General features: G+C 44.1%; 1 protein-coding gene across 3 annotated transcripts in view; it reads right to left on the reverse strand.

The window, feature by feature from the left end:
- The window catches only part of COG2 (component of oligomeric golgi complex 2), a 329606-nt gene that overhangs the window by 173632 nt on the left and 131034 nt on the right, over positions 1 to 24940 (reverse strand). For all 3 annotated transcript variants that reach the window (XM_040429435.1, XM_040429434.1, XM_040429436.1), the window contains 2 exons: positions 15160 to 15284; positions 7173 to 7299 (listed from right to left, as the gene is read on the reverse strand). In XM_040429435.1, coding sequence (XP_040285369.1) covers positions 7173 to 7299; positions 15160 to 15284 — 252 coding nt within the window. The remainder of the gene's footprint in view (positions 1 to 7172; positions 7300 to 15159; positions 15285 to 24940) is intronic.

Genomic DNA, 24940 nt, shown 5'->3' on the forward strand with positions numbered 1-24940 from the left:
TCCTTTTAATTCTAGTCCCTAAACCTCTAATGTTCCAAGTGAGTATTTTCATTTTCATTCACTAAAACAATAAAAATGTACTGACGAGCATAAGTAGAGAATATAACAAAACAACTACATTCACACTTCCTACTAGACGATCCATACAGTGTATCTCACTGAAAGATCCCTAAACCTTGGATCTACTCTCCCAAGGCCCATCAGATTTCACATTATAATCATTTTGCACCTACTAATTCACTCCTAATTTTCTCATCCGTTGGCATCCTTTGGGGTGGAAAAGAACCATGTAGAATTGTTCCAAATTACTCTCAATAGTGCTGGAAACATAATCGCATATTTAAGGTCATTTTCTCGTAGCATTTTTTTTAACCTCTGTGAAACTGCTTCTGTCCAAATGGGTCTCTCTAGCATAATCCAGAAACACAATTAAACTCCCATTACATTTCATTGTTTCCCTTTTTCTGGCCCTACGTAATATCCCTGTTCTTTGACTAAAGAATTTTGACCAAGATTGGTCTAGGCCTAGAGCCAGAAGGGTGTATTTTAGAAGAAAGTCTATGGGCCCTTTTTTATAAAACATGACAAGGATGATAAATCTTGACCTAATACTTCTTTGAACCAATTCGGCATGAATTCTATTATATTTTTCCCTTCCACTCCTTCAGGAAAGCCCAAGCACAGCATATTCACACATCTTGATCTATTTTCTAAGTCCAGTAGCTTACTTTTAAGGTCTTTGTTCTTTTCCAAAATGTGTTTACAATCCTTTAGCAATTTATTAACAGAATCTTCAGTATCTGCTACTCTTTTCTCCACCTCATCTAGCAAACTTTTGGATTTATGCATATCTGCACATAGTAATCCCATATTTTCTTTTACATTTCCTACTTGCAGGGGAAGATCCTTTATTGTCCTATTACACAGTTTTATTTCTGCAAAGATAACCTGCAGACTTGGAGATGTTTCATCACCCTCATTTATTTGTTCTTTCCTCCTAACATTTTTATGATCATCACTGATCTTGCCGCTGCTATTCACACTAATATTACTCTCATAGGCTACTTTCACACTAGCGTCCGGGGCTCCGCTTGTGAGCTCCGTTTGAAGGCTCTCACAAGCGGCCCCGAACACATCCGTACTGCCCCAATGCATTCTGAGTGGATGCGGATCCGCTCAGAATGCATCAGTCTGGCAGCGTTCAGCCTCCGCTCCGCTCAGCAGGCGGACACCCGAACGCTGCAAGTTCAGGTGTCCGCCTGGCTGTGCGGAGGCAAACGGATCCGTCCAGACTTACAATGTAAGTCAATGGGGACGGATCCGTTTGAAGTTGACACAATATGGCTCAATTTTCAAACGGATCCGTCCCCCATTGACTTTCAATGTAAAGTCTGGACGGATCCGTCTGAACAAATTTTACACTTAGAATTTTTTCTAAACTATAATGCAGACGGATCCGTTCTGAACGGATCCAAACGTCTGCATTATAGAAGAGGATCCGTCTGGGCAGAGAGCAGACGGATCCTCTCTGAACGCAAGTGTGAAAGTAGCCTTAGTTTGACTGAAAAAGAAAAAGCATAAAGTACACAGTGCAACAATAAACATTATTGGAGGGAAAAAAAATAAGTCTGAAGGAAACGTGCCGTGCCCTCAACACGCCAAGGTCACCAGCGCCCGATTCCTCTGCATTGGACCCTGCACACTGTCTTAGCCAGCGAGCTCCCCCAACAGTTCCGGACCACAGGTGGAAATCAAACACTGCAATGCTCTACATGAGGCCCTGCGCTCACATGCTCCTCCTTCTCTTTCTCCCTGCCAGATATGGTAATGCACTGAAAAGACTCCTATAAGATTCTTGTACCACAAACGAGTCCCGCATGCTTTCACTTCTCCTGCATCGCCGCACCACTAAGTCCTTGACAGCCTCCTACATCCACCTTTTTTTCTCCTGCTATTCAAAATTTCATGCCTGTGCATCTAGGCATCTGCACAGTATAATCCTCAACTCCTTTCTTAGCCTCTATACCTTCCTGCACACAAGTGCAGGAGATTTGCAATGTGACTTTGGGAGCGGGGTTGGGCTAGGTGGCAGTGATGGCTAATCTCCGGCACTCCAGCTGTGGTGAAACTACGGCTCCCAGGATGCTCCATTCATTTCTATGGAGCTCTGAGAAAAGTCAAGTAAGTGTGTATCTTGGGAGTTGTATTTTAACCAGAGCTGGAGTGCCGGAGGTTAGCCATCACAGGACTAGGGGCACTGTCATTCTTGAAATGGGAGGCTGGGTTATGGCCAGAAGGGAACAACCCTACTGACAATGGGAACTGATCTGCATAAAAGGGAGTGAAATCTATAAGGGCAAAAATGTGCTTTAGATACACTTGTTCATGTCAGTACGTTACCTGCTCCTGTGTCTGTGCTGTTGTCCTCTTAGCAAGTGTTGCGGTCTCCCATCCTGGTACTTAAAGGGGTTCTGCACTTTGTTTTAACTGATGATCTATCCTCTGGATCATCAGGGTTCTGACACCCGGGACCCCCGTCGATCAGCTGTTTGAGAAGGCAGCGGCGCTCAAGTAGCGCCGCAGCCTTCTCACCGTTTACCGCCGGCCCACTGACGTCACGACTAGTATCAACTAGCGTGGGCGGGGCTAAGCTCTATTCAAGTGAACAGAGCTTAGCCCCGCCCACGCTATTTGATACTAGTCGTGACGTCACTGTGCCAGCGGTAAACAGTGAGAAGGCCGCAGTGCTACTGGAGCGCCGCTGCCTTCTCAAACAGCTAATCGGCGGGGGTCCCGGGTGTCGGACCCCCACCGATCAGAAGCTGATGATCTATCCTGCAGAACCCCTTTAAGGACACATGACGTACCGGTATGCCATGTGTATTTCCGATCACCCTGGGTGCCTGCTAAAATCAATCAGCAGGAACCCCGGGACAATGCACAGGAAGGGGGAATATCGCGGCAAACCGCAGGTCAATTCAGACTTGCGGTTTGCTGCGTTTCCGGGTTATTTGGGTCTCTGGTGACCCGATAACCCGGAATAGGTAATGATACACCACCAATCACCATCCTGCGAGGTGATGGTGACATCACCTCTCAGGGTCGCTTCTGATTGACTGCACGGGCTGGCGGTTGACTTGATGCAGCACAGCTGTGTGACCCTAGACCCCCCAGGGGTGCAGCAGCTTGCCGCCCTGCCCCCCACCACACTTTTTTGGGCGCAAGCAGTATATTTTTTGTTTTCTGCCTATGCTGACTGTGGCCGACACTCTTAGCGTCCGGCCACTGTTAGCGCATCGCACACCCTGTCGCTGATCAGAGTTTGAATCTTTTTTTTTTCTTCACATTTTTAGGGCTTTTTTTTTTTTATTTAGATTTTTTTTTTCTGTTAGTTTTAGGTATAAGTACGTGAACACCCGTGCCCCCACACACATGCACACTAAATAAAGATTTCCGCACGCACACACGCCCCTATGGCCCGCCGGATGTTCTCGGCCGAGGAGGCATACGCCCAGCTTGCCTCAGAGTCCGAGAACCCCACTTTCCTTTTGTCATCCGCGTCCTCCTCATCATCTAGCGATCATGATGAGTCCCCAAGGCGGCGGAGATGCCGCCAGGCGGAGCAAGGGGGCCACTATGCCAGGGACCCTGTGGCCCATACTAGTACGAGCAGCTCTGGGGCTCATACTAGTTTTTCCGGCCCACCAGTTTAAGTCCACCGGAGCCCCGTACCGGTGAACTTGCATGGTGTACCCCAGAGCATTTTGAGCCTGTGATTCCTGATTTTGTTGGCCAACCAGAAATTCAGATTCCCACAGTGGGCTTCACTGAATATGATAATTTTAGTCATTTTTTCAGTGACCACTTTGTGAATCTGATGGTGGAGCAAACTAACGTGTTCACCCAACACCCGTTCATTGCTCAATACCCGAGCTCCATTTTGGTTAGGGCTGGTGGCTAGACTCCGGTCAGTGCAGCTGAGATGAGGACGTTTTGGGGCCTCGTGCTGCACATGGGCCTAGTCAAAAAACCCAGTGTCAGGCATTACTGGAGTGGGGACGTCCTCTACCAGACTCCACTTTACAGTACAGCTATGACACGTACCCAGTTTGAGGCCATCCGGAAATGCCTGCATTTTGCAAATAATGCAGCATGTCCCCCCCAAGGTGATCCTGCCTATGACCGCCTGTACAAAATCGGGCCGGTCATCAATCACTTTGGGGCCAATGTACCTGGAAGGGAGGTCGCGGTTGATGAGTCTCTCATTGCTTACAAGGGGAGACTCATTCTTCGCCAGTATGTTCCCTCTAAAAGGGCGAGGTATGGCGAGAAGCTGTACAAACTTTGTGAGAGTACCTCAGGGTACACTTACAAGTTTTGTGTGTACGAGGGGCGAGATTCCCATATTCAACCCCCAGAAGGTCCCCCCACTCTGGGTGTTAGTGGGAAACTTGTGTGGGACGTTATGCACCCACTGCTAGATAAGGGTTACCACCTGTATGTGGATAACTTTTATACTAGTATCCCCTTGTTCCAGTCCCTCACCGCCAGATCCACATCGGCTTGTGGGACCGTGCGGAAAAATCAACGAGGCCTCTCTACCTACCCATTCCAGGTACCTATCCCCAAGGGAGAGACCCATGCCCTTTACCAGTGGAAACCTGTTGCTGGTCAGATATAAGGACAAAAAGGGATGTCCTTGTACTGTCCACAATTCACGGTAACGGCATCACCCCTGTCCCTGTGCGAGGTACCGCGGCAACGGTATCATCGACTACAATCGGTATATAGGAGGAGTTGATCTCTGTGATCAAGTCCTCAAGCCATATAATGCCATGCGCAAAACCTGGGCCTGGTACAAAAATTGTGGTCTACTTGGTACAGGTTGCCTTGTACAACTCTTTTGTGCTGTCCCGAAGCGCTGGCAACACAGGGAAATTCCTCCAGTTTTAAGAGGCAGTCCTCAAGGCCCTGATTCTGACCGGGAAAGAGCAGGCCGGAGTACCTCGGGAACTGGAGGCGCCCGGATCGTCCCTGGCCAACACTTTCCAGGTGTGGTCCCCCATACTGGAAAGAAGGGACGGACCCAAAAAAGGTGCAGAGTGTGTCACAGGAGGAGGATACGAAAGGACACCACCACTCAGTGTGACACGTGCCCCGATGATCCGGGCCTCTGCATTATTGGTTGCTTCAGGGAGTACCACACTTCCATGGAGTACTAAATTTATAATCCTATTGCCTAATTTTAATTCCATTTAGCCACTGACAATCGGAAAAAAATATATATATATGGTTTTCAGACTTGAGACAATAAAACAAAAAATGAATTTTTTTTAAATGTTGTTTTGTAAAACTAAAATAAAATTAAAAAAGTAGACATATTATTAGGTATCGCCGCATCCATAAGAATCTGCTCTATAAAAATACCCCATGACCTAACCTCTCAGATGAACAAGGTCAAAAAAATTTAATAAAAATTGTGCCAAAACAGCTATTTTTTGTCAAATTTTCCATTTTAATCCGTATTTTTCCAGTAACAAAGCAAGGGTTAACAGCCAAACAAAACTTAATATTTATTACCCCGATTCTGCAGTTTACAGAAACACCCCATATGTGGTCGTAAACTGCTGTATGACCAAATGGCAGGGCGCAGAAGGAAAGGGAAGCCGTATGGTTTCTGGAAGGCAGATTTTGATGGCCTTTATTTTTTGGCACCATGTCCCATTTGAAGGACCCCTGATGCACCCCTAGAGTAGAAACTCCATAAAAGTGACCCCATCTAAGAAACTACACCCCTCAAGGTATTCAAAACTGATTTTACTAACTTTATTAACCCTTTAGGTGTTCAACAGTTTATGGAAAATGGAGATGAAATTTCAGAATTTCTATTTTTGGTACCCTTGCCTCACAAAAATGTAATGTAGAGCAACCAAAAATCATATGTAACAAAATCACAGAATTGCAGTGGCCAATATGGGGGAAAATCATATGTACCCTAAAAATAGTCCCAACAAAACTGCCATCTTATCCCGTAGTTTCCAAAATGGAGTCACTGTTATGGAGTTTCTACTCTAGGGGTGCATCAGGGGGGCTTCAAATGGGACATGGTGTAAATAAACCAGTCCAGCAAAATCTGCCTTCCAAAAACCACATGGCGCTCCTTTCCCTTTACGCCCTATACAGTAGTTTTCGGCCACATATGGGGTGTTTCTGCAAACTACAGAATCAGGGCAATAAATAGGAGTTTTGTTTGGCTGTTAATCCTTGCTTTGTTACAGTAAAAAAATTAAAATTTGCCAAAAAACGAAAATTGAAATTCAGAAATTTTTGCTTTATTTGCCAATCAACTCTTATGGAACACCTAAAGTCTTAACGATGTTTGTAAAATCAGTTTTGAATACCTTGAGGGGTGTAGTTTCTAGAATGTAACCATTTTTGGGTGGTTTCTATTATGTAAGCGTCACAAAGTGACTTCAGACCTGAACTGGTCCTTAAAAAGTGGGTTTTTGAAAATTTCAAGATTTGCTTCTAAACTTCTAAGCCTTGTAACGTCCCCAAAAATTGAAATGGCATTCCCAAAATTATCCAAACATGAGGTAGACATATGGGGAATGTAAAGTAATAACTATTTTTGTAGGTATTACTATGTATTATAGAAGTAGAGAAATTGAAACTTGGAAATTTGCTAATTTTTGGTAAGTTTGGTATTTTTTTATCAATAAAAATGATTTTTATTTACTACATTTTACCAGTGTCATGAAGTACAATATGTGACGAAAAAAAACGATCTCAGAATGGCTTTGATAAGTCAAAGTGTTTTGAAGTTACCACCACAAAGTGACACTGGTCAGATTTGCAAGAAATGGCAGTGTCCTTAAGGGGTTAAACAAAACACTTGTCTATAGATTGCATCATATTTTGTGACTTTTTAAAAAGTCCACACCCACTTCCCCAAAGTGCCATGAGTGGCATAAAATCACAAAAACTCTCAACATTTTTGTGCAACAATGGTGTGCACCAAAATTTTAGACTTTTTTCTTTCAGAATTTGTACACAAGTTTTCATTGAGTGCAGTGTGTGGTATTAACCTTAGGGGCAATTTGAAGTAATTGAGTATGGACACAACTTAGAAATATTGAAAAGCATTGCTACACATGATTAAAGATAATAACCTGGTGAAATATATCAGGATTCCCGGGGTTGAACAGTGAAGGCAACCTGTCTTCTAATCCACGTGCTATCTCCGGCCAAACAGAATTCACTAGGAAGTCATATCCTGGAACCATATCGGCTTTTTCACTAAAAGACATTAAATATATTTTTGAAACCAACAAAAAGACTTCCAAATGTAACTGGTCTATAATAAAAAAAATGTAATCAAAACACTTATTACAATATGTTAAAGGGGTTACCTTGGACTAAAATATTGACGACCTATCTGTCCTAGTGAATGGGAAATGAGATGCAGTACACGATAACAGCCACTATGTAGTGTAGTGAAATCGAATCAAAATTTTGATTTGCTTTCGACACCATAAAAAAAAAGTATTGCGATACTCAATACCACACGAAAAAATAAAAATAAAAAAAGCCACGTGCATTCCGCATTTTATGAAACGTTCGGCCCATAATAGACTAGTCTTATCCTATTTTTTGGGGTGACAAAAAAAAAAAAATGGCGAATCGCATGGTTTTTATTTATTTATTTCTGTTACGGCGCTCACCGCATAGGAGATATTTTTTAATAATTTAATAGTTTGGACTTTTCGGACACAGCACTATGTAATATGTTTATTTATTGTTTATATATTTTATATGTAAAATCGGGAAAGGGGGGGATTTAAACTTAATATTTTAGTGTTTGTGTTTTTTTTGTTTTGTTTTTTTTACTTACTATTAGCCCCCTTAGGGGCTGGAACCCTTGTCCTATTCATCCTTATAGAGATCTATTAGGGTGAATAGGATTTCACACTGTCCCTGCTGCCCTGTGCATAGTGCACACAGCAGCAGGGAGCCGACTATAGCAGCCAGGGCTTCAGGAGCGTCCTGGCTGCCATGGTAACCGATCGGAGTCCCCACTGCCACCAATAACTTTAAAGGGTTTCTATCACTTCGTATCACATATTTAGGTGTCAGACACTAGCGATCCGCTAGTGTCTGCTCTAACAAACCATGCTAATATGATAGGTTTTGGGGCAGCCGTTTCACTAAAATAACAACTTATATCTATATGCTAATGAGCCTCTAGGTGCTATGGGAGCGTCATTAGCACCTAGAGGCTCCGTCTACCTTCATAAACTGCCGCCGCCCAGCGCGTTCCTCCAGCCCGCCCATCTCCTGCTGAATGCGATCCTCTCCGTGCGCGTCTCTGTTCGGCGCATGCGCAGTGAATGTCTGACCGCTTCCCTGCTCAGACATCTCCACTGCGCCTGCGCCGATGACATCATAGTGCTCCGAGGAACAGGCGCAGTGGAGATGTCTGAGCAGGGAAGCGGTCAGACATTCACTGCGCATGCGCCGAACAGAGACGCGCACGGAGATGATCGCATTCAGCAGGAGATAGGCGGGCTGGAGGGGCGCGCTGGACGGCGGCAGTTTATGAAGGTAGACGGAGCCTCTAGGTGCTAATGACGCCCCCATAGCACCTAGAGGCTCATTAGCATATAGATATAAGTTGTTATTTTAGCGAAACGGCTGCCCCAAAACCTATCATTTTAGGATGGTTTGTTAGAGCAGACACTAGCGGATCGCTAGTGTCTGACACCTAAATATGTGATACGAAGTGATAGAAACCCTTTAATACTGAGGGGTTGGGGGGGGGCGCACTGCGCCACCAATGTTTATTATACTGGGGTGTTGGGGGGGGGGGGGCGCACTGCACCACCAATGAAGATTACTGACCTGTTATTACAAATACAGGAGGCGGGTGCCGGAATCAAATAGCCGGCACCCGACCTCTATGACAGGGAGCTGCGATCCGCTGCAGCACATGAGAGGTTAACTGCAGCGGATAACAGCTCCCTGTCATAGGTCCGGTGCCAGCTATTTGATTCCGGCACCCGCCTCCTGTATTTGTATTAACAGGTCAGTTATCTTCATTGGTGGCGCAGTGGCCACAGCCCCTCCCCTCCTCCTCCCGTCTGTTCTTATTGGTGGCGGCGGCAGCAGCAGCACAGGGGGAGGGAGAGACTCCTTCTCCACTGCGACGCGGAGAAGAACATCGGCGGCGGGGCAGAGAACTGTCATCTCCTGTGTCCCGCCGCTGTATTCAACTGCAGAGCTGCGGCGGTGGGTCTAGTCGCAAATGGCGACAAGACTAAAAGGTCTTGTAGCCATTTGTAAATTCTAAGTCGCATTGACGACCATTTTGGTTGCCATCTGTAGCCCTGTATTTATTTATATGTCAAGCGTTAGGAAGGGTTAATATATACTAATTGACATCCTATACATTTTCACATATCTTAGACCTGCTTCACATACAGGGGCATCTCAATAAACTAGAATATGATCAAAAAGTTAAAGGGCATTTGACAGCAGATTTGCACTTGGCAGCTGAAGGCATCTGTGTTGGGCCCATGTTCATATGTGTCCGCATTGCTGGGAAAAATGCTGTTTTAATATATGCAAATGAGCCTCTATTATAGACAGGGCCAGGCACTGTAAAACGTCATCTAGCCTGGCCATGTCAAAGTGGAAAGAGTTTGGAAGTTTCAGAGAAAGTGGTGCCTCTAGATGAAATGGCAACACCTCAATTGCTCCTGGAGACTCATTTGCATATTAAAACATCTTTCTCAGCAATGCAGGCACATATGATCATGAACAAGATTTTTAACCCTTTCAGCCCCGGAGGGTTTTTTGTTTTCACATTTTTGTATTTCGCTCTCTATCTTTCTGGGGCCAGCATAACTTTATTTTTCCATTCACATAGCCGTATAAGGGCTTGTTTTTTGCAGGACAAGTTGCACTTTCTAATTCCCCCATTTAATATTTCAAACAATATAGTGGTGAGCTGGAAAAAATGGGGTTCAATTGAGAAAAACAAAAAGCAACAGTTCCGCAACAGTTTAATGGGTTTTGTTTTACGGTGTTCCCTATATGGTAAAACTGACCAGTTACTTTCATTCTGCAGGTCAGTATGATTATGGCGATAACATATATGAATAGTTTTTCTTCCATTTTTATGCTGAAATAGTTTTTTTTCTAAAACTTTGTTTCCAGATTCTGACCACTATATGTGTATGGAGCTGTTTGAGACCTAATTTTTGCGGAGCAATCCGTATTTTTACTACAAAATCAGAGTGAGGGAAAGTTGTCACTGTAATTTTGTAGCAAAAAGGTCACAGAGAGGCACGGAGGATTATCAATCATGTTAATGCTCCGTGTCTCTGCTGTCCAGAACAGGGCTTGGCTCTCTTTCACGCAGCGGATTACCCGCACGGGATACGCTCGTGTGAAAGAGCCCTAAAAGGAACAACTTTTAGCAAACGAGGCAGTGGAAAAATGGCCCAAGGGTCATTGAAAAGGGATTTGGCAGAAACCCTTCCGCCCTGTGTGTGTGGGGGGGGGGGGGGGGGCCTGGTTTGATCCTTGCTATAGGGCCCTTACTTCTCTATGTACGCCACTGTCTGCAAGAGTTGTGTGTTTTTCCTGGTGATACCAAGGCAACAAACTGTAAGGAGGTAAACTGAGAACAATCCCACAAGGTTTTTTTTTCTAATCTCCTTCATGGTCGTTTTTGTTTTCATGTGTCACTTAGCTGCTTGCCTATTGTCCTGTAGCCCATCCCAGCCTTATGCAGGTTTGGAATTTTGTCCCTGGTGTCATTAGACAGCTCTTTGGTCTTGGCCATGGTGGAGAGGTTGGAATGTGATTGTGTGTGGACAGGTGTGTTTTATGCAGGTAACAAGTTCAAACAGGTGCAGTTAATACAGTTAATGAGTGCGGAGTAGGAGAGCTACATAAAGAAAAACAGGTATGTGAGAGCCAGAATTCTTGCTGGTTGGTAGGTGATCAAATACTTATTTCATGCAATAAAATGCTAATTAATTATTTAAAAATCATACAATGTTTTTCTGGATTTATTTTTAGATTTAGTCTCTCACAGTTGAAGTGGACCTATGATAAAAATTACAGATCTCTCCATTCTTTGTTTGTGTGAAAATTTGCAAAAATCGCCAGTGTATAAAATACTTATTTTCCCCACTGTATATCAATGGTTACTTGTAATAATGATGTGTGAAACACATTGATATCTATGGACTGTGACATACTGTGGAAAACTTGAATTATACCTTTGTTCTCAGGGCTCAAAAGACTGTCTGGGGACTTAAACAAGGCACTCCCTTTTACCCCTGTTGCATTACGCTTCCATTTACCTTATGCTATAATATGCCAGACTTTTATATTTATTTCAACGCTGCCTTGCTTCTCAAAGAAGAAGTTTTGTGATGCTCTGGCCAATTTCCAAAATTATGGAAGCCCAGGTTGCTTTGATAGTGCCCTTCAGCTAGTCTGGATTGTTAGGTCTGGTGTCGCTCATCTTCCTCTTGACAATATCACATAGATTCTCTATGTGGGTTAGGTCAGACAAGTCTGAAGGCCAATCAAGCAGAGGTGATACCAAGTATTGATACTTTTGGCAGTGTGGGCAGGTGCAAAGTCATCCTCCAGACTCTGGAACCTTGATTTCTAAATGAAAAGCAAAATTTACTTTTATCTGAAAAAAGGAATTTGGACCACTGAACAACAGTCCTGTCTTTTTTTTTTCTCCTCTCCAGGTAAGAGGCTATTGACAATGTCTCTGGGTCATGAGTGGCTTGACACAAGGAATGCGACAGTTGTAGTCCATGTCTTGGATACATCTTTGTGTGATGGTTCTTGAAGCACTGACTTCACCTACAGTCCACTCCTTATGAATCTCCCCCAAGTTCTTGAATTTCCTTTTCTTGACAATCTTTTCAAGGCTGCAGTTATCCCTGCTGCTTGTGCACCTTTTTCTACTTTTTACTTATGAAAACTTTGCAGTGATTATCGATTAGCTGATTACAGTGCGATATCATAGGTCTACAATACTGAACATTTTGACAATATTCTAATTTTCTAAAATACTGACTTTTGGGTTTTCAATAGCTGTAAGCCATAACATCAACATAATCATTCACTGTTTGATTTGAATTACTGAAATAAATTGAATTTTCGATGATATTCTTATTTATTGAGATGCAATAGTATATCAGTCGTGTCCACCTCCAAGCCAGCTATATTAGGCTAGGAGATGGACACAACTGACACATGTACTGCACTTCAGTGCACAGATCCGACAGCTATACACTTCTAGCGCTGTACAGAAAACTGGGCATGCAGCGTTTTTCTGTTCAGCACTATGTGACATCTGGCATCACAACAGATATTGCCGTATGTATGAGAAAAATCCCATAGAATACTATGGGATCAGTTCTAGCTTTAGTTCCCCTCCAGCATTTTCTACTTCACGTCTGAGGGGAATTAAACCGGATCATCGGATATATCTGAAAGTGGCCTTACTCAACTACTCGATAACTCATCTAAGCTTTGAAAGGTCAAGTGATCATGTTAAAGATGTTCTCCAGGATTTTTATATTGATAGCCTATCCTCAGGACAGGTCATCAATATGAGATCAGCGAGAGTCCGACTCCTAGCACCCCTGCCGATCAGCTGTTTGCGGAGACTGCAAAACTCCAGTGAATGCCGCAACCTTCTTGAAGCCTACCCAGCCCTTTGCTGTTCATTGTATAGCAGCCGTGCTTGGTATTGCAGCTCAGATCCGAGCCAAGGGCAAGTTCATGTGATCAAGAACGAGACGTTTCTAGGCCTAGGAAGAGGCATATGCACTCTGTACAGCTGAATTTGTGGTTTTAAGTTTGGCATACAAGGTTTGTGTTATCTAAGAATTCTGTTATGGATTCTGCTACCACGGACCATAACTTACAGTGGATGTAAAAAGTCTACACCCCTGTTAAAATATCAGGTTCCTGTGCTGTAAAAAAATGAGAAAGATAAATCATTTCAGAACTTTTTCCACCTTTTAATGTGACCTATAAACTGTACAACTCAATCGAAAAACAGAAACTGAAATCTTTTAGGTGGAGGGAAGAAAAATGCTTCACTGTGGGTATGGTGTTCTTTTGGTGTTGTGCAGTGTTTTTGGGCCAAACATATCTTTTGGAATTATGGCCAAAAAGTTCAACCTTGGTTTTATTAGACCATAATACCTTTTCCCACATGCTTTTGGGAGACTTAAGATGTGTTTTTCAAAATGTAAGGCTACTTTTACACTGGCGTTTCTGGGTCCACTTGTGAGATCCGTTTCAGGGCTCTCACAAGCGGCCCAAAACGGATCAGTTAAGCCCCAATGCATCAATTTGGCTGCGTTTGATCTACGTTGCGTTTTTTAGATAGTCACTAAAACGCAGATTGCAGCGTTTTGGTGACAGTCTGACTATGCAGAGCCACAAGGATCCGTTATGAATGGATACAAGCGTTTGCATTATTGGTGCGGATCGGTCTGTGCAGGTACAAGACGGATCTGCACCAAACACAAAATGAAAGTAGTCTAACCTAGCTTAGATGTTTTTCTTCGTAAGAAAGGGCTTTCGTCTTGCCACTCTACCCCATATCTCAGACATATATAGAATACGGGAGATTGTTGTCACATGTACCACACAGCCAGTACATGCCTGATATTCCTGCAGCTCCTTTAATGTTGCTGTAGGCTTCTTAGTAGCCTCCCAGACCAGTTTTCTTCTCATCAATTTTGGAGGGACGTTCAGTTCTTGGTAATGTCACTGTTGTGCCATATTTTCTCCACTTGATGAGGACTGTCTTCACTGTGTTCCATGGTATATCAAATGCCTTGGAAATGGTTTTGTACCCTTCTCCTGACTGATACCTTTTAACAATGAGATCCCTCTGATGCGTTGGAAGCCCTCTGTGGACCATGGCTTTTGCTGTGCGATGCGACTAAGAAAATTTCAGGAAAGACCAACTAGAGTAGCTGAACTTTATTTGGGGTTAATCAGAGGCACTTTAAATGATGGCAGGTGTATGCTGACTCCTATTTAACATGATTTTGAATGTGATTGCCTAATTCTGAACACCGCTACATCCCCAGTTATAAGAGGGTGTGCACACTTATGCAACCACATTATTTAATTTTTTTTTTTTACGTTTTCTTCCCTCCACCTAAAAGTTTTTAGTTTGTTTTTCAATTGAGTGGTACAGTTAATAGGTCACATTAAAGGGCTTCTGTCACCCCCCCAAACAGCAATTTTCAATATTGGACTCAATATAATTGCTAATGTACGCAGAGTCCATATATACCCCTCTTACCTCTGGCTGTGCTTTAAATTCTTTAAAAATAGTACTTTTGTGATATGCAAATTTCTTCACTACCAGCAAATTGGGCAGACTTGCTGGTAGCCGCCCCATCTTCGGTCTAAAAAAACGCCCCCTCCTCCACTTGATTGACAGGGCCAGCGAGCGCTCTACTCCTTCCGCTGGCCCTGTTTGCAGCTGAAATCCCACGCCTGCGCCATACCGGTCCTCATTCGGCGCAAGCGCTCTGAGAGAAGGATGCTCGCTTGGCTGCTCCTTCCTCAGTGCGCCTGCGCCGATGACGTCAGCCCTACACCCGGAAGAGAAGACTCTGCGTACATTAGCAATTATATTAATCCAATACTGAAAATTGCTGTTTGGGGGGGTGACAGAAGCCCTTTAAAAGGTGGAAAAAGTTCTAAAGTGATTTAGATTTGTCTAATTTTTTTACAGCACATAAACCGGACATTTTAACAGGGGTGTGTCGACTTTTTATATCCACTGTATGGTGTATGACAGCGGAATCCATAACAGAATTCTGTACCCTGTACGCAGAACTTAAAACCACAAGTTTGCTCAACACTACTGATGACCTATCCTGGGGATAGGCCATCAGCAAGTAAAGTATCAAAAAAGACATTGGGAACAATGAACTTCAACATGCCTGATCCTTTGAAGTTGAGCCTATAATAGTGCTAGGACATAACAAAATTAGAAGGGTCAACCAATCTAAACAGTCAGACACAACAAAACAATATGATAAATAACATGCATCAATAGTCAATGCACGTAAATTGTAAATGCACCTTGATATCGCTCCTCCTGTTACCTCTCTTAGAAGTCGACAATTGTGAGGAACAAACTCTAGAAGTTTGTTATACATAACCTGGAGTCCATTGGGATGGGACTGTACATATTGCTCCACTATAACCTGCCAACATAAAGAGAGAGTTATATAAAATACTTGAATATTGCACTCTGAGGAACACATCTACAATAAAGTAAATGAAATTCACATAACCCAAATAAAGATGGCTGATTTAACCCCTTCAGGCTTCACCTTCCTGAAACGGTCAAAGTTTGTAAATCTGACGTATTCACTTTGTGGTAATAACTTTGCAATGCTTTTACTTGTCAACGCAATAAGTTTATAGTAAATTTGGAAAAATGGAGGTGACAGTTCAAAATGTCCCTTTTTTTGCAAATTTTAATAAATTTTTCCTGTAAGGCAGCAAGAGTTCACAGCAAAACAAACCTTAAAATGTATTATACTGATTCGGCAGTTTACAGAAAGGCCAAATATGTGGTTGTAAACTGCTGTATGGGCACATCGCAGGGTTCAGAGGGCAAGGAGCGTCATATGGTTTTGGAGGGCAGATTTTGTTGGAATGATTTTTGGGCGCCATGTCACATTCGAAGGTACCCCTATAGTAAAAACCCCTTTTAAGTGACCCCATTTCGGGAGTACTGACCTCTTTGACATACAGGCATTTCTTAAAATTGAGAAGGAAAAATTTCCAATTTCACTCTATTTGGAATTTTTTCAGTTTCCCACTACATTGTATGCAATAATAAATGGTACATGGACAGAAAAATAAAATTTAGGGCTTTGGAAAGGCAGGGAGTGAAAAAGGAGATTTTTTGTGAAACTCACCTGTAAAATCTTTTTCTCGACTTTTCCATTGGGGGACACAGATTATGGGTATAGCTTAGAGGTATTAGTAGGAGGGACACTATGCAAATACAAAAGAGCTCCTCCTCCTCGGGCTATACCCTCCGACTCCACCAGGAGGAACTCAGGCGTTGCACAAGCAGTAGGAGAAGGAGCAAGAAAAATCATGGAACCATCGGACCAAGCCATAAGGTCAAACCATAAACAGAAACTGAACTGAAGACCCCTCCTGCAACCGGCAGAATGGGTGGGAGCTGTGTCCCCCAATGGAAAAGTCGAGAAAAAGATTTTACAGGTGAGTTTCACAAAAAATCTCCTTTTCTCGTACTTTTATCCATTGGGGGACACAGACCATGGGACATCCTAAAGCAGTCCATGGGGTGGGAAAAAAAAAAAATCACAGCATCGCCAGGAGGAACGTCCAACGGTCAAACAGGAACCACAGCCAGCAAAACCCTGCGGCCAAAGATAGCATCACCCGAAGCCAGTGAATACGACTGATTGATAGAACTTACACAGCTGAGAGGCAGAGGTACGATTGTGCCTTGCCCAGGAAGCCCCCACCGCCCCGGCGGAGTGAGCGGAAATCCGAGCCGAGGGAACCCTACCACGAGCGCGATAAGCCGCGGAAATAGCCAAGCGGATCCATCGCGCCACAGAGACCTTGGAGACCGCCAGACCCCACAAGGTCTCTCGGGAATCACAAGGAGGTCTCACAAAAAGTCAGGAAGACCTTCCAGGTAAGATAGTAAATTCTGGAGGAAGCCAGCTTCCTCGTACTGATTGTGGTTCTAATCACTGAATCCGAGAACCCCCTCTACATCAGGATGGCGGGTCCAACAGCCACGCCGCTAAACGAAGAGGCCGTATATTCCGGTGGAAGAGCGGGCCCTGATGCAGTAGATCCCTTCTGTCGGGAAGAGCCCATGGGGCTTCCGCCACATTCGAGCCACCTCTGAGAACCACGCGCAGCGAGGCCACTGTGGGGCGATGAGAACGGTCGGAATCCTTTCCGCCCCGATCTTGCATATGTAGTAGAAAGAGCGGAGGGAAGACATAGAGGAGACTGAAGTCCTGCCATGGAGACACCAGCGCGTCCACCCCATACGCCTTCGGATCCCGGGAGCGAGTCAGGAACACCGGGAGCTTGATGTTGAGCCTAGACGCCATCAAGTCCACATCCGGACGGCTCCATCTGTCGCAGATTCCTTCGAATACATCTGGATTCAGACACCACATGCCTGGATCCACATTGATGTGGCCTAGAAAGTCCGCTGTCCAGTTGCCCCCTCCTGGAATGTAAATTGCTGACGACACCGGAACGTGCAACTCCGCCCACGTCAGAATTCTCGTCACCTCCTGCACCACCATCTGGCTGTGGATCCCGCCCTGATGGTTGATGTAGACCACAGTCGTGGCACTGTCCGATTGGATCCTCATCGGGAGGCCCGCAAGGAGAGAAGTCAAATGGGAGAGGGAGTGGAAAAAAAAAATCGCTCTCAGCTCCAGAGTGTTGATCGGAAGGCGAGATTCATCGGGGACAGCCACCAAGGGAGAGCTGCCCGAACCCGCTGAGACAAGCAGATGCTATCGTCCAGACCCCCGAGAGATATCATCCCAGAGGGAAAGGATCTCCTGTTGCCACAGGGAGTGTGAAAACTCGGCATCTGGAACGGCCTCGAAAGAGGCTACCATAAGACCCAGGACCCGCATGCATTCCCGTATGGAGAGGCACGGGGAGCGCAACATATGCAACACTGCCCCCGATTCTGTCCAGGAGCAGGGCAGGAGGCACGGGTACCAGTGACCAAAAGTGGGAGCAGACACTCCATACAGGACCCTATTGGGGTCTGAGAAGAGGTCTTAACGGACTTAGGCTTAGGCATGATGGTCCCTCACAAAAAGTGATGAAAAAGTCCTACCGCTCAGGTAACAGCGCAAGCACAAACCCAGAGAGGAGCAGTGACTGGGAGGGGAGCAGCCGTTCAGTGAGAGAAGCCTCTCAGTAGCAGCAGGAAGGAGCCAGAGTGCCGATTAGGCGCCGCCCCCAGCAGCAGAAAGGAGCCGAAGCGCCAATTAGGCTCCGCCCCCGGCCGCATCATAGGAGCGCGAAAACATCGCGCGCTCCGCTCTGTTTAAAGAAGATGAATAAAATGGCCCCCAGCGCCCTCGGCGAGGCGGGGGGTTGTAACAAAGATATGGCATCCCCAGCAAGGGGGATGTAAGGCCCAGAGAGAGCGAAGACCTGAGGGGGGAAGTGCGCTGCCAGCAGAGAGTAGCTGCTTCATAGAAAATGATATGCTGCCAAAGAAAGCCGTAAGGAGCAGGAAAGTCAAGAGACGCCTGCCCAGCTAAGTGCCTCCAGACCCTTGCGCCCCAGACAGAACAAGCAATGACACCCAGATCCCCTTCACCCAGGAGGCCCATAGGTCTTTAGTGCAGAGGGAGGGGAGGGGACATAGAGGATGCAGCTTCATACTTATCTGCTCCTGCAGATCTTCTCCCTCGACTCCAGGACCAGCAGGGATGCACCTCTTCAGACTTCTGACTCCTGGCCCAGTAGTGCAGTGCTCTGGTGGAGGGTGGCAGCAGGTGACCCAGGAGCTGGTGGGATGCCAGAGCTAACAGGTCGAGCCCGGATCCACTTATCTTCTTGGGGGGAAATGGAGGCAGCCAGGCAACGTCCCACAGATGGTGGCAGGCACTCCACAGGGGACCAGGAAGGCGCCATGCCGACCTGTGTCCCCATCTAGAAAGAAAATAACAAACCGGAGTAGAGAGATAGTGTAGCGTGTCAACCTCCTTCACCAGACACTATGCAAAGACTGAGTTCCTCCTGGTGGAGTCGGGGGTATAGCCCGAGGAGGAGCTCTTTTGTATTTGCATAGTGTCCCTCCTACTAATACCTCTAAGCTATACCCACGGTCTGTGTCCCCCAATGAATAAAAGTACGAGAAAGCATAAACACAAATAGAAAAATGCCAGGGGCTGAAGGCAGGTGAAATCACTGCATTGGCAATTTTAAACACACTAATGTATTAAATCATGTAGAAGCGTAGAAAAAGCAAATGTGATTATTGCAAGTTCATGAAAAGTGAAACGTTTCTAAAAATAAAAAATTCAAATCACCTCCCTTTCCACAAAATAAAAATAAATAAAGAACAAACCTTATGGATATCACTGTATCCCAAAAGGTCCGTACTATTAAAATATTTAGCCCATATGCCGAACTGCATAATTGAATAAAAAGTGATCAAAAAGTTATACACACCGCAAAATGGTATCAATGAACAGTACAGATTGCCCCACAAAAAATGAACTCACAAATGCGTCAATAAGAAAAATTTCCCCCCCAAAGTTTTAATTTGTATTAAAAACAAGAAAAACGCTACAAATGTGGCATGTGTGTATTTGTATATGGGGCACAGATCAGTTTTATCGTGTAGGAAACAGCAAAAACAAAACCCATAAAACTATGGAGGAATTGCATTTTTTTCTCAGTTCCAACCCATTTGAATTTGTTTCCAGCTTCTCACTACATTGTATTCAACAGTAAGGCCACTTTCACACAAGTTTTCCACGCAGGTGCAATGTGTGAAGTGAACTCCTAGCACCCGCACTGAATTCTGACCCATTCAGGAGCGTTTTTCATGCATCCTTTCTGCATTGAGCGAGACTCTAAGTATGTTCTATATTATCAGTAGTTAGGATGTCGCACTAAGGAAACTTGGACACCAAAATAGGTGCACCTGTTCAAACGAGAACACTCACTAGAATGAAAAGGGGGAAAATTGATAGTGATGGGCAGAGCATTTAAAGAAGTCCGGGACCATGTGATTATACAAATTATACAATTTTATTTGTGCTATTGATCAGCAGTCGATAAAATCAATAAAAGGGTAGCAGCATAGAGTGTAGGCAGATATTTACCCTATATACAGTACAGACCAAAAGTTTGGACACACCTTCTCATTCAAAGGGTTTTCTTTATTTTCAGGACTATGAAAATTGTAGATTCACACTGAAGGCATCAAAACTATGAATTAACACATGTGGAATTATATACATAACAAACAAGTGTGAAACAGAACATATGTCATATTCTAGGTTCTTCAAAGTAGCCACCTTTTGCTTTGATTACTGCTTTGCACACTCTTGGCATTCTCTGGATGAGCTTCAAGAGGTAGTCCCCTGAAATGGTTTTCACTTCACAGGTGTGCCCTGTCAGGTTTAATAAGTGGGATTTCTTGCCTTATAAATGGGGTTGGGACCATAAGTTGTGTTGAGGAGAAGTCAAGTGGATACACAGCTGATAGTCCTACTGAATAGACTGTTAGAATTTGTATTATGACAAGAAAAAAAGCAGCTAAGTAAAGAAAAATGAGTGGCCATCATTACTTTAAGAAATAAAGGTCAGTCAGTCAGCCCAAAAAATTGGGAAAACTTTGAAAGTAAGGGCTATTTGACCATGAAGGAGAGTGATGGGGTGCTGCGCCAGATGACCTGGCCTCCACAGTCACTGGACCTGAACCCAATCGAGATGGTTTGGGGTGAGCTGGACCGCAGAGTAAAGGCAAAAGGGCCAACAAGTGCTAAGCTTCTCTGGGAACTCCTTCAAGACTGTTGGAAGACCATTTCAGGGGACTACCTCTTGAAGCTCATCAAGAAAATGCCAAGAGTGTGCAAAGCAGTAATCAAAAGCAAAAGGTGGCTACTTTGAAGAACCTAGAATATGACATATTTTCAGTTGTTTCTCACTTGTTTGTTATGTACTCCTGGAGTAGTCCCGGTGTTGCTGACAGTTGACCCATGGGGTATCAGACACCCTGCAAGGCACTAAGGAGTCAGGCTATATACGTAGTCAGGCTTAGTCAGGTAGCACGCTAGCGTATATAGGAAAAAGCAATCCAAGGTAAGGGCAGGCAGCATTCATACATCTCCGAAAAAGCAATCCGAATGTCAGGGCAGGCTGTGAAGAATCAGAGTGGAGAAACAGGCAGGGTTTGTACACGTGCTGAAAGACCAAACAAGCACGCCTTCACTAGGGCTAGCAAACACTAGAATACCCAAAGCTCAGGGCAGAAGGTGGGACAACCAGCCCAGCTAAAAAAGGAAGGCTAATCAGCAGCTGGACAAAGTGAAGGAAGGAAGGAAGGATTAACTCTAGCAGTGCTGAAGAAAAGTTCACTGCGCACTAGGCCAGATACACAGAGAAAGTGGAGCCCCGTGCCTGCCCAGGAAAGCAAGACCGTGGAGGACATGGGCCATCAAAATAAAAAGTACCCCTCCCTTAAGCCCCATCTTTTTTGGTCCAGATTGTGTCAGGGATTTTCTCAGGAGGATATGAGCATTGATGTTCTGTGTAGGCTCCCATAACCTCTCCTCTAGACCAAAAGCTTTCTAATCCTCCAAGTAGTACGTCTTTCTCCTGACCTCCTTCATATTAAGTATGTTCTTGACCTTAAACTCATTTTCAGAACTGACCGGAGAGTAACTTCTGGAACAGCAATTGAAAATCACAGGTTTGAGAAGAGAAAAATGGAAGGCATTAGGTATTTGCAGAGAAGCACAATTTGTAGCAAACTCTATTACATTTCTAAATGGACCAATGAAATGAGGAGCCAACCTGTAAAATGATACCATGAGGCAGATGTTTTTTTTGTGGTTTGCCATACTTTGTCACCAGGAGAGAAATGAGGTGGAAGTCTACATTTCTAGTCAGCAAAATTGTTTCATATGAGTGGTGGACTTTATAAGAGCTGCCTTGGTCTCCTGCCAGATCTGAACTGAAGAAAAAAATACAGGAAGAGGAATTCTGAACTGGCGACCATAAACAATAGAGAACTGAGATTTGCCTGTGGACTCGTTGATACTGAGGATGGCAGGTCAGTAATAAAGTCTATAGCAATGTGCTGCCAGGGACAAGCAGGTTTTAGCTTTGGAGTTGGACACACATGCTACATGCTGAAAATAAACTCTGTATGTCTGTAAAAATGGAGGGCCACGAATAAAATTTGAAAAGTAGTTTGGCAGTTTTATGCTGCCCTGGATGCCCACCAATTTTAGAACAATATCCCAAAGACAGAACCAGTCTCCTCTTGGATTCGGGTACCTAAGTTTTACAAGAAGCAGGTCAGCGGGATCAAAAGATCTTGATAACTCATCGGCTTAAATATTTTTGTCGGCAGAACGAAGTGGAGAAGAAAATTAAACTGGGTGAGGAATAGGGACCAGAGGGCATGACATGGGTTATGTTGCTGTGCGCATTGAAGATATACACTCACCTAAAGAATTATTAGGAACACCATACTAATACGGTGTTGGACCCCCTTTTGCCTTCAGAACTGCCTTAATTCTACGTGGCATTGATTCAACAAGGTGCTGATAGCATTCTTTAGAAATGTTGGCCCATATTGATAGGATAGCATCTTGCAGTTAATGGAGATTTGAGGGATGCACATCCAGGGCACAAAGCTCCGTTCCACCACATCCCAAAGATGCTCTATTGGGTTGAGATATGGTGACTGTGGGGGCCATTTTAGTACAGTGAACTCATTGTCATGTTCAAGAAACCAATTTGAAATGATTGGAGCTTTGTGACATGGTGCATTATCCTGCTGGAAGTAGCCATCAGAGGATGGATACATGTTCTCATTCTGTTTACGCCAAATTCAAACTCGACCATTTGAATGTCTCAACAGAAACCGAGACTTATCAGACCAGGCAACATTTTTCCAGTCTTCAACGGTCCAATTTTGGTGAGCTCGTGCAAATCGTAGCCTCTTTTTCCTATTTGTAGTGGAGATGACTGGTCCCCGTTGGGGTCTTCTGCTGTTGTAGCCCATCCGCCTCAAGGTTGTGCGCATTGTGGCTTCACAAATGCTTTGCTGCATACCTCGGTTGTAACGAGTGGTTATTTCAGTCAACGTTGCTCTTCTATCAGCTTGAATCAGTCAGCCCATTCTCCTCTGACCTCTAGCATCCACAAGGCATTTTTGCCCACAGGACTGCCGCATACTGGATGTTTTTCCCTTTTCACACCATTCTTTGTAAACCCTAGAAATGGTTGTGCGTGAAAATCCCAGCAACTGAGCAGATTGTGAAATACTCAGACCGGCCCGTCTGGCACCAACAACCATGCCACGCTCAAAATTGCTTAAATCACCTTTCTTTCCCATTCTGACATTCAGTTTGGAGTTCAGGAGATTGTCTTGACCAGGACCACCCCCCTAAATGCATTGAAGCAACTGCCATGTGATTGGTTGACTAGATAATTGCATTAATGAGAAATAGAACAGGTGTTCCTAATAATTCTTTAGGTGAGTGTATGTAACATTTTTGCGATCAGTATAAATCATGATGGGATGACCTCACTGCCTCCAAAAAGATAACACCACTCCTCAAAGGCCATTTCAAGGCCAAAAGTTCTCTCTTTCATTAATACAGTAATTACATTCTGCAGTTGAAAAAGCCTTAGAAAAGAATCTATCTTAACTGAAGGAGCCTTTTGCAGCAGAACTGCCCCAGCACCTGTAACGTAAATTCAACAGATTTGACAATCAATAAACTTACGCAGGCAAAGTGAATAAATATATTTACTAAGTGTGATTAAATATACGATAACACAAACTAATCCCATACAGAATAATAAAAAGTAAATAAACATAAGTAGCATAGATATGGGGTAGGGATCAGGTCGGCCATGCTATAACCCATGGCTGTCTACCACATTATAACACATGACCGAGACCCCAGGATGTACAAGAGATAGGGCAAATCAATACTTACATCCTAACTAGGATGAAGTGCCTGGTCGAATCCCAATTAAATTGTTAGTGCAGACCACACTTATTCTTATCAGCAGCTCCTTCAGTGTACATCACGCATGTTTCTGAGATCACTCAGGAAGTGTTCCCATCAGCACAATGGGAGGTGGGTACTCTCTCTAACCCAACAAATTACAAGGAAAACTTGTAAACTATTACACAGAGTATTAAACAGAATTAAAGGGGACAGAACCAAATCGGTATTTAAAAATACCCTTACAATACAGCACCTGTAGATCTACTTGCAAAAAATTTGCTTGGCAGGATCAGGGAGTTTAAGAACTGAAGCAGAAGAGAGGACCACTTTCAGTGTCAGGAAGGCCATTCAGCCTCTGGAGTCTATTTTTTGGCATCTACTCCCATACAGATCAAGGCGGAGATGGGTACAGTCAAAGAAAAATAAGGAATGAACTGACAATCTGCAAAAACCGCCTAGAACAGCTGAATTGCATGCAAACAATTCAATAAAGCAGATAACTTCTCCAGGTCCATGTGTACAGTCGTGGCCAAAAGTTTTGAGAATGACACAAATATTAGTTTTCACAAAGTTTGCTGCTAAACTGCTTTTAGATCTTTGTTTCAGTTGTTTCTGTGATGTATTGAAATATAATTACACGCACTTCATACGTTTCAAAGGCTTTTATCGACAATTACATGACATTCATGCAAAGAGTCAGTATTTGCAGTGTTGGCCCTTCTTTTTCAGGACCTCTGCAATTCGACTGGGCATGCTCTCAATCAACCTCTGGGCCAATTCCTGACTGATAGCAACCCATTCTTTCATAATCACTTCTTGGAGTTTGTCAGAATTAGTGGGTTTTTGTTTGTCCACCTGCCTCTTGAGGATTGACCCCAAGTTCTCAATGGGATTAAGATCTGGGGAGTTTCCAGGCCATGGACCCAAAATGTCAAAGTTTTGGTCCCCGAGCCACTTAGTTATCACTTTTGCCTTATGGCACGGTGCTCCATCGTGCTGGAAAATGCAGTTCTTCGCCAAACTGTTGTTGGAAGAAGTTGCTGTTGGAGGGTGTTTTGGTACCATTCTTTATTCATGGCTGTGTTTTTTGGGCAAAATTGTGAGAGTGAGCC

The sequence above is a fragment of the Bufo bufo genome, chromosome 4 (assembly GCF_905171765.1).
Source record: "Bufo bufo chromosome 4, aBufBuf1.1, whole genome shotgun sequence".
Classification (NCBI taxonomy): Eukaryota; Metazoa; Chordata; class Amphibia; order Anura; family Bufonidae; genus Bufo; species Bufo bufo.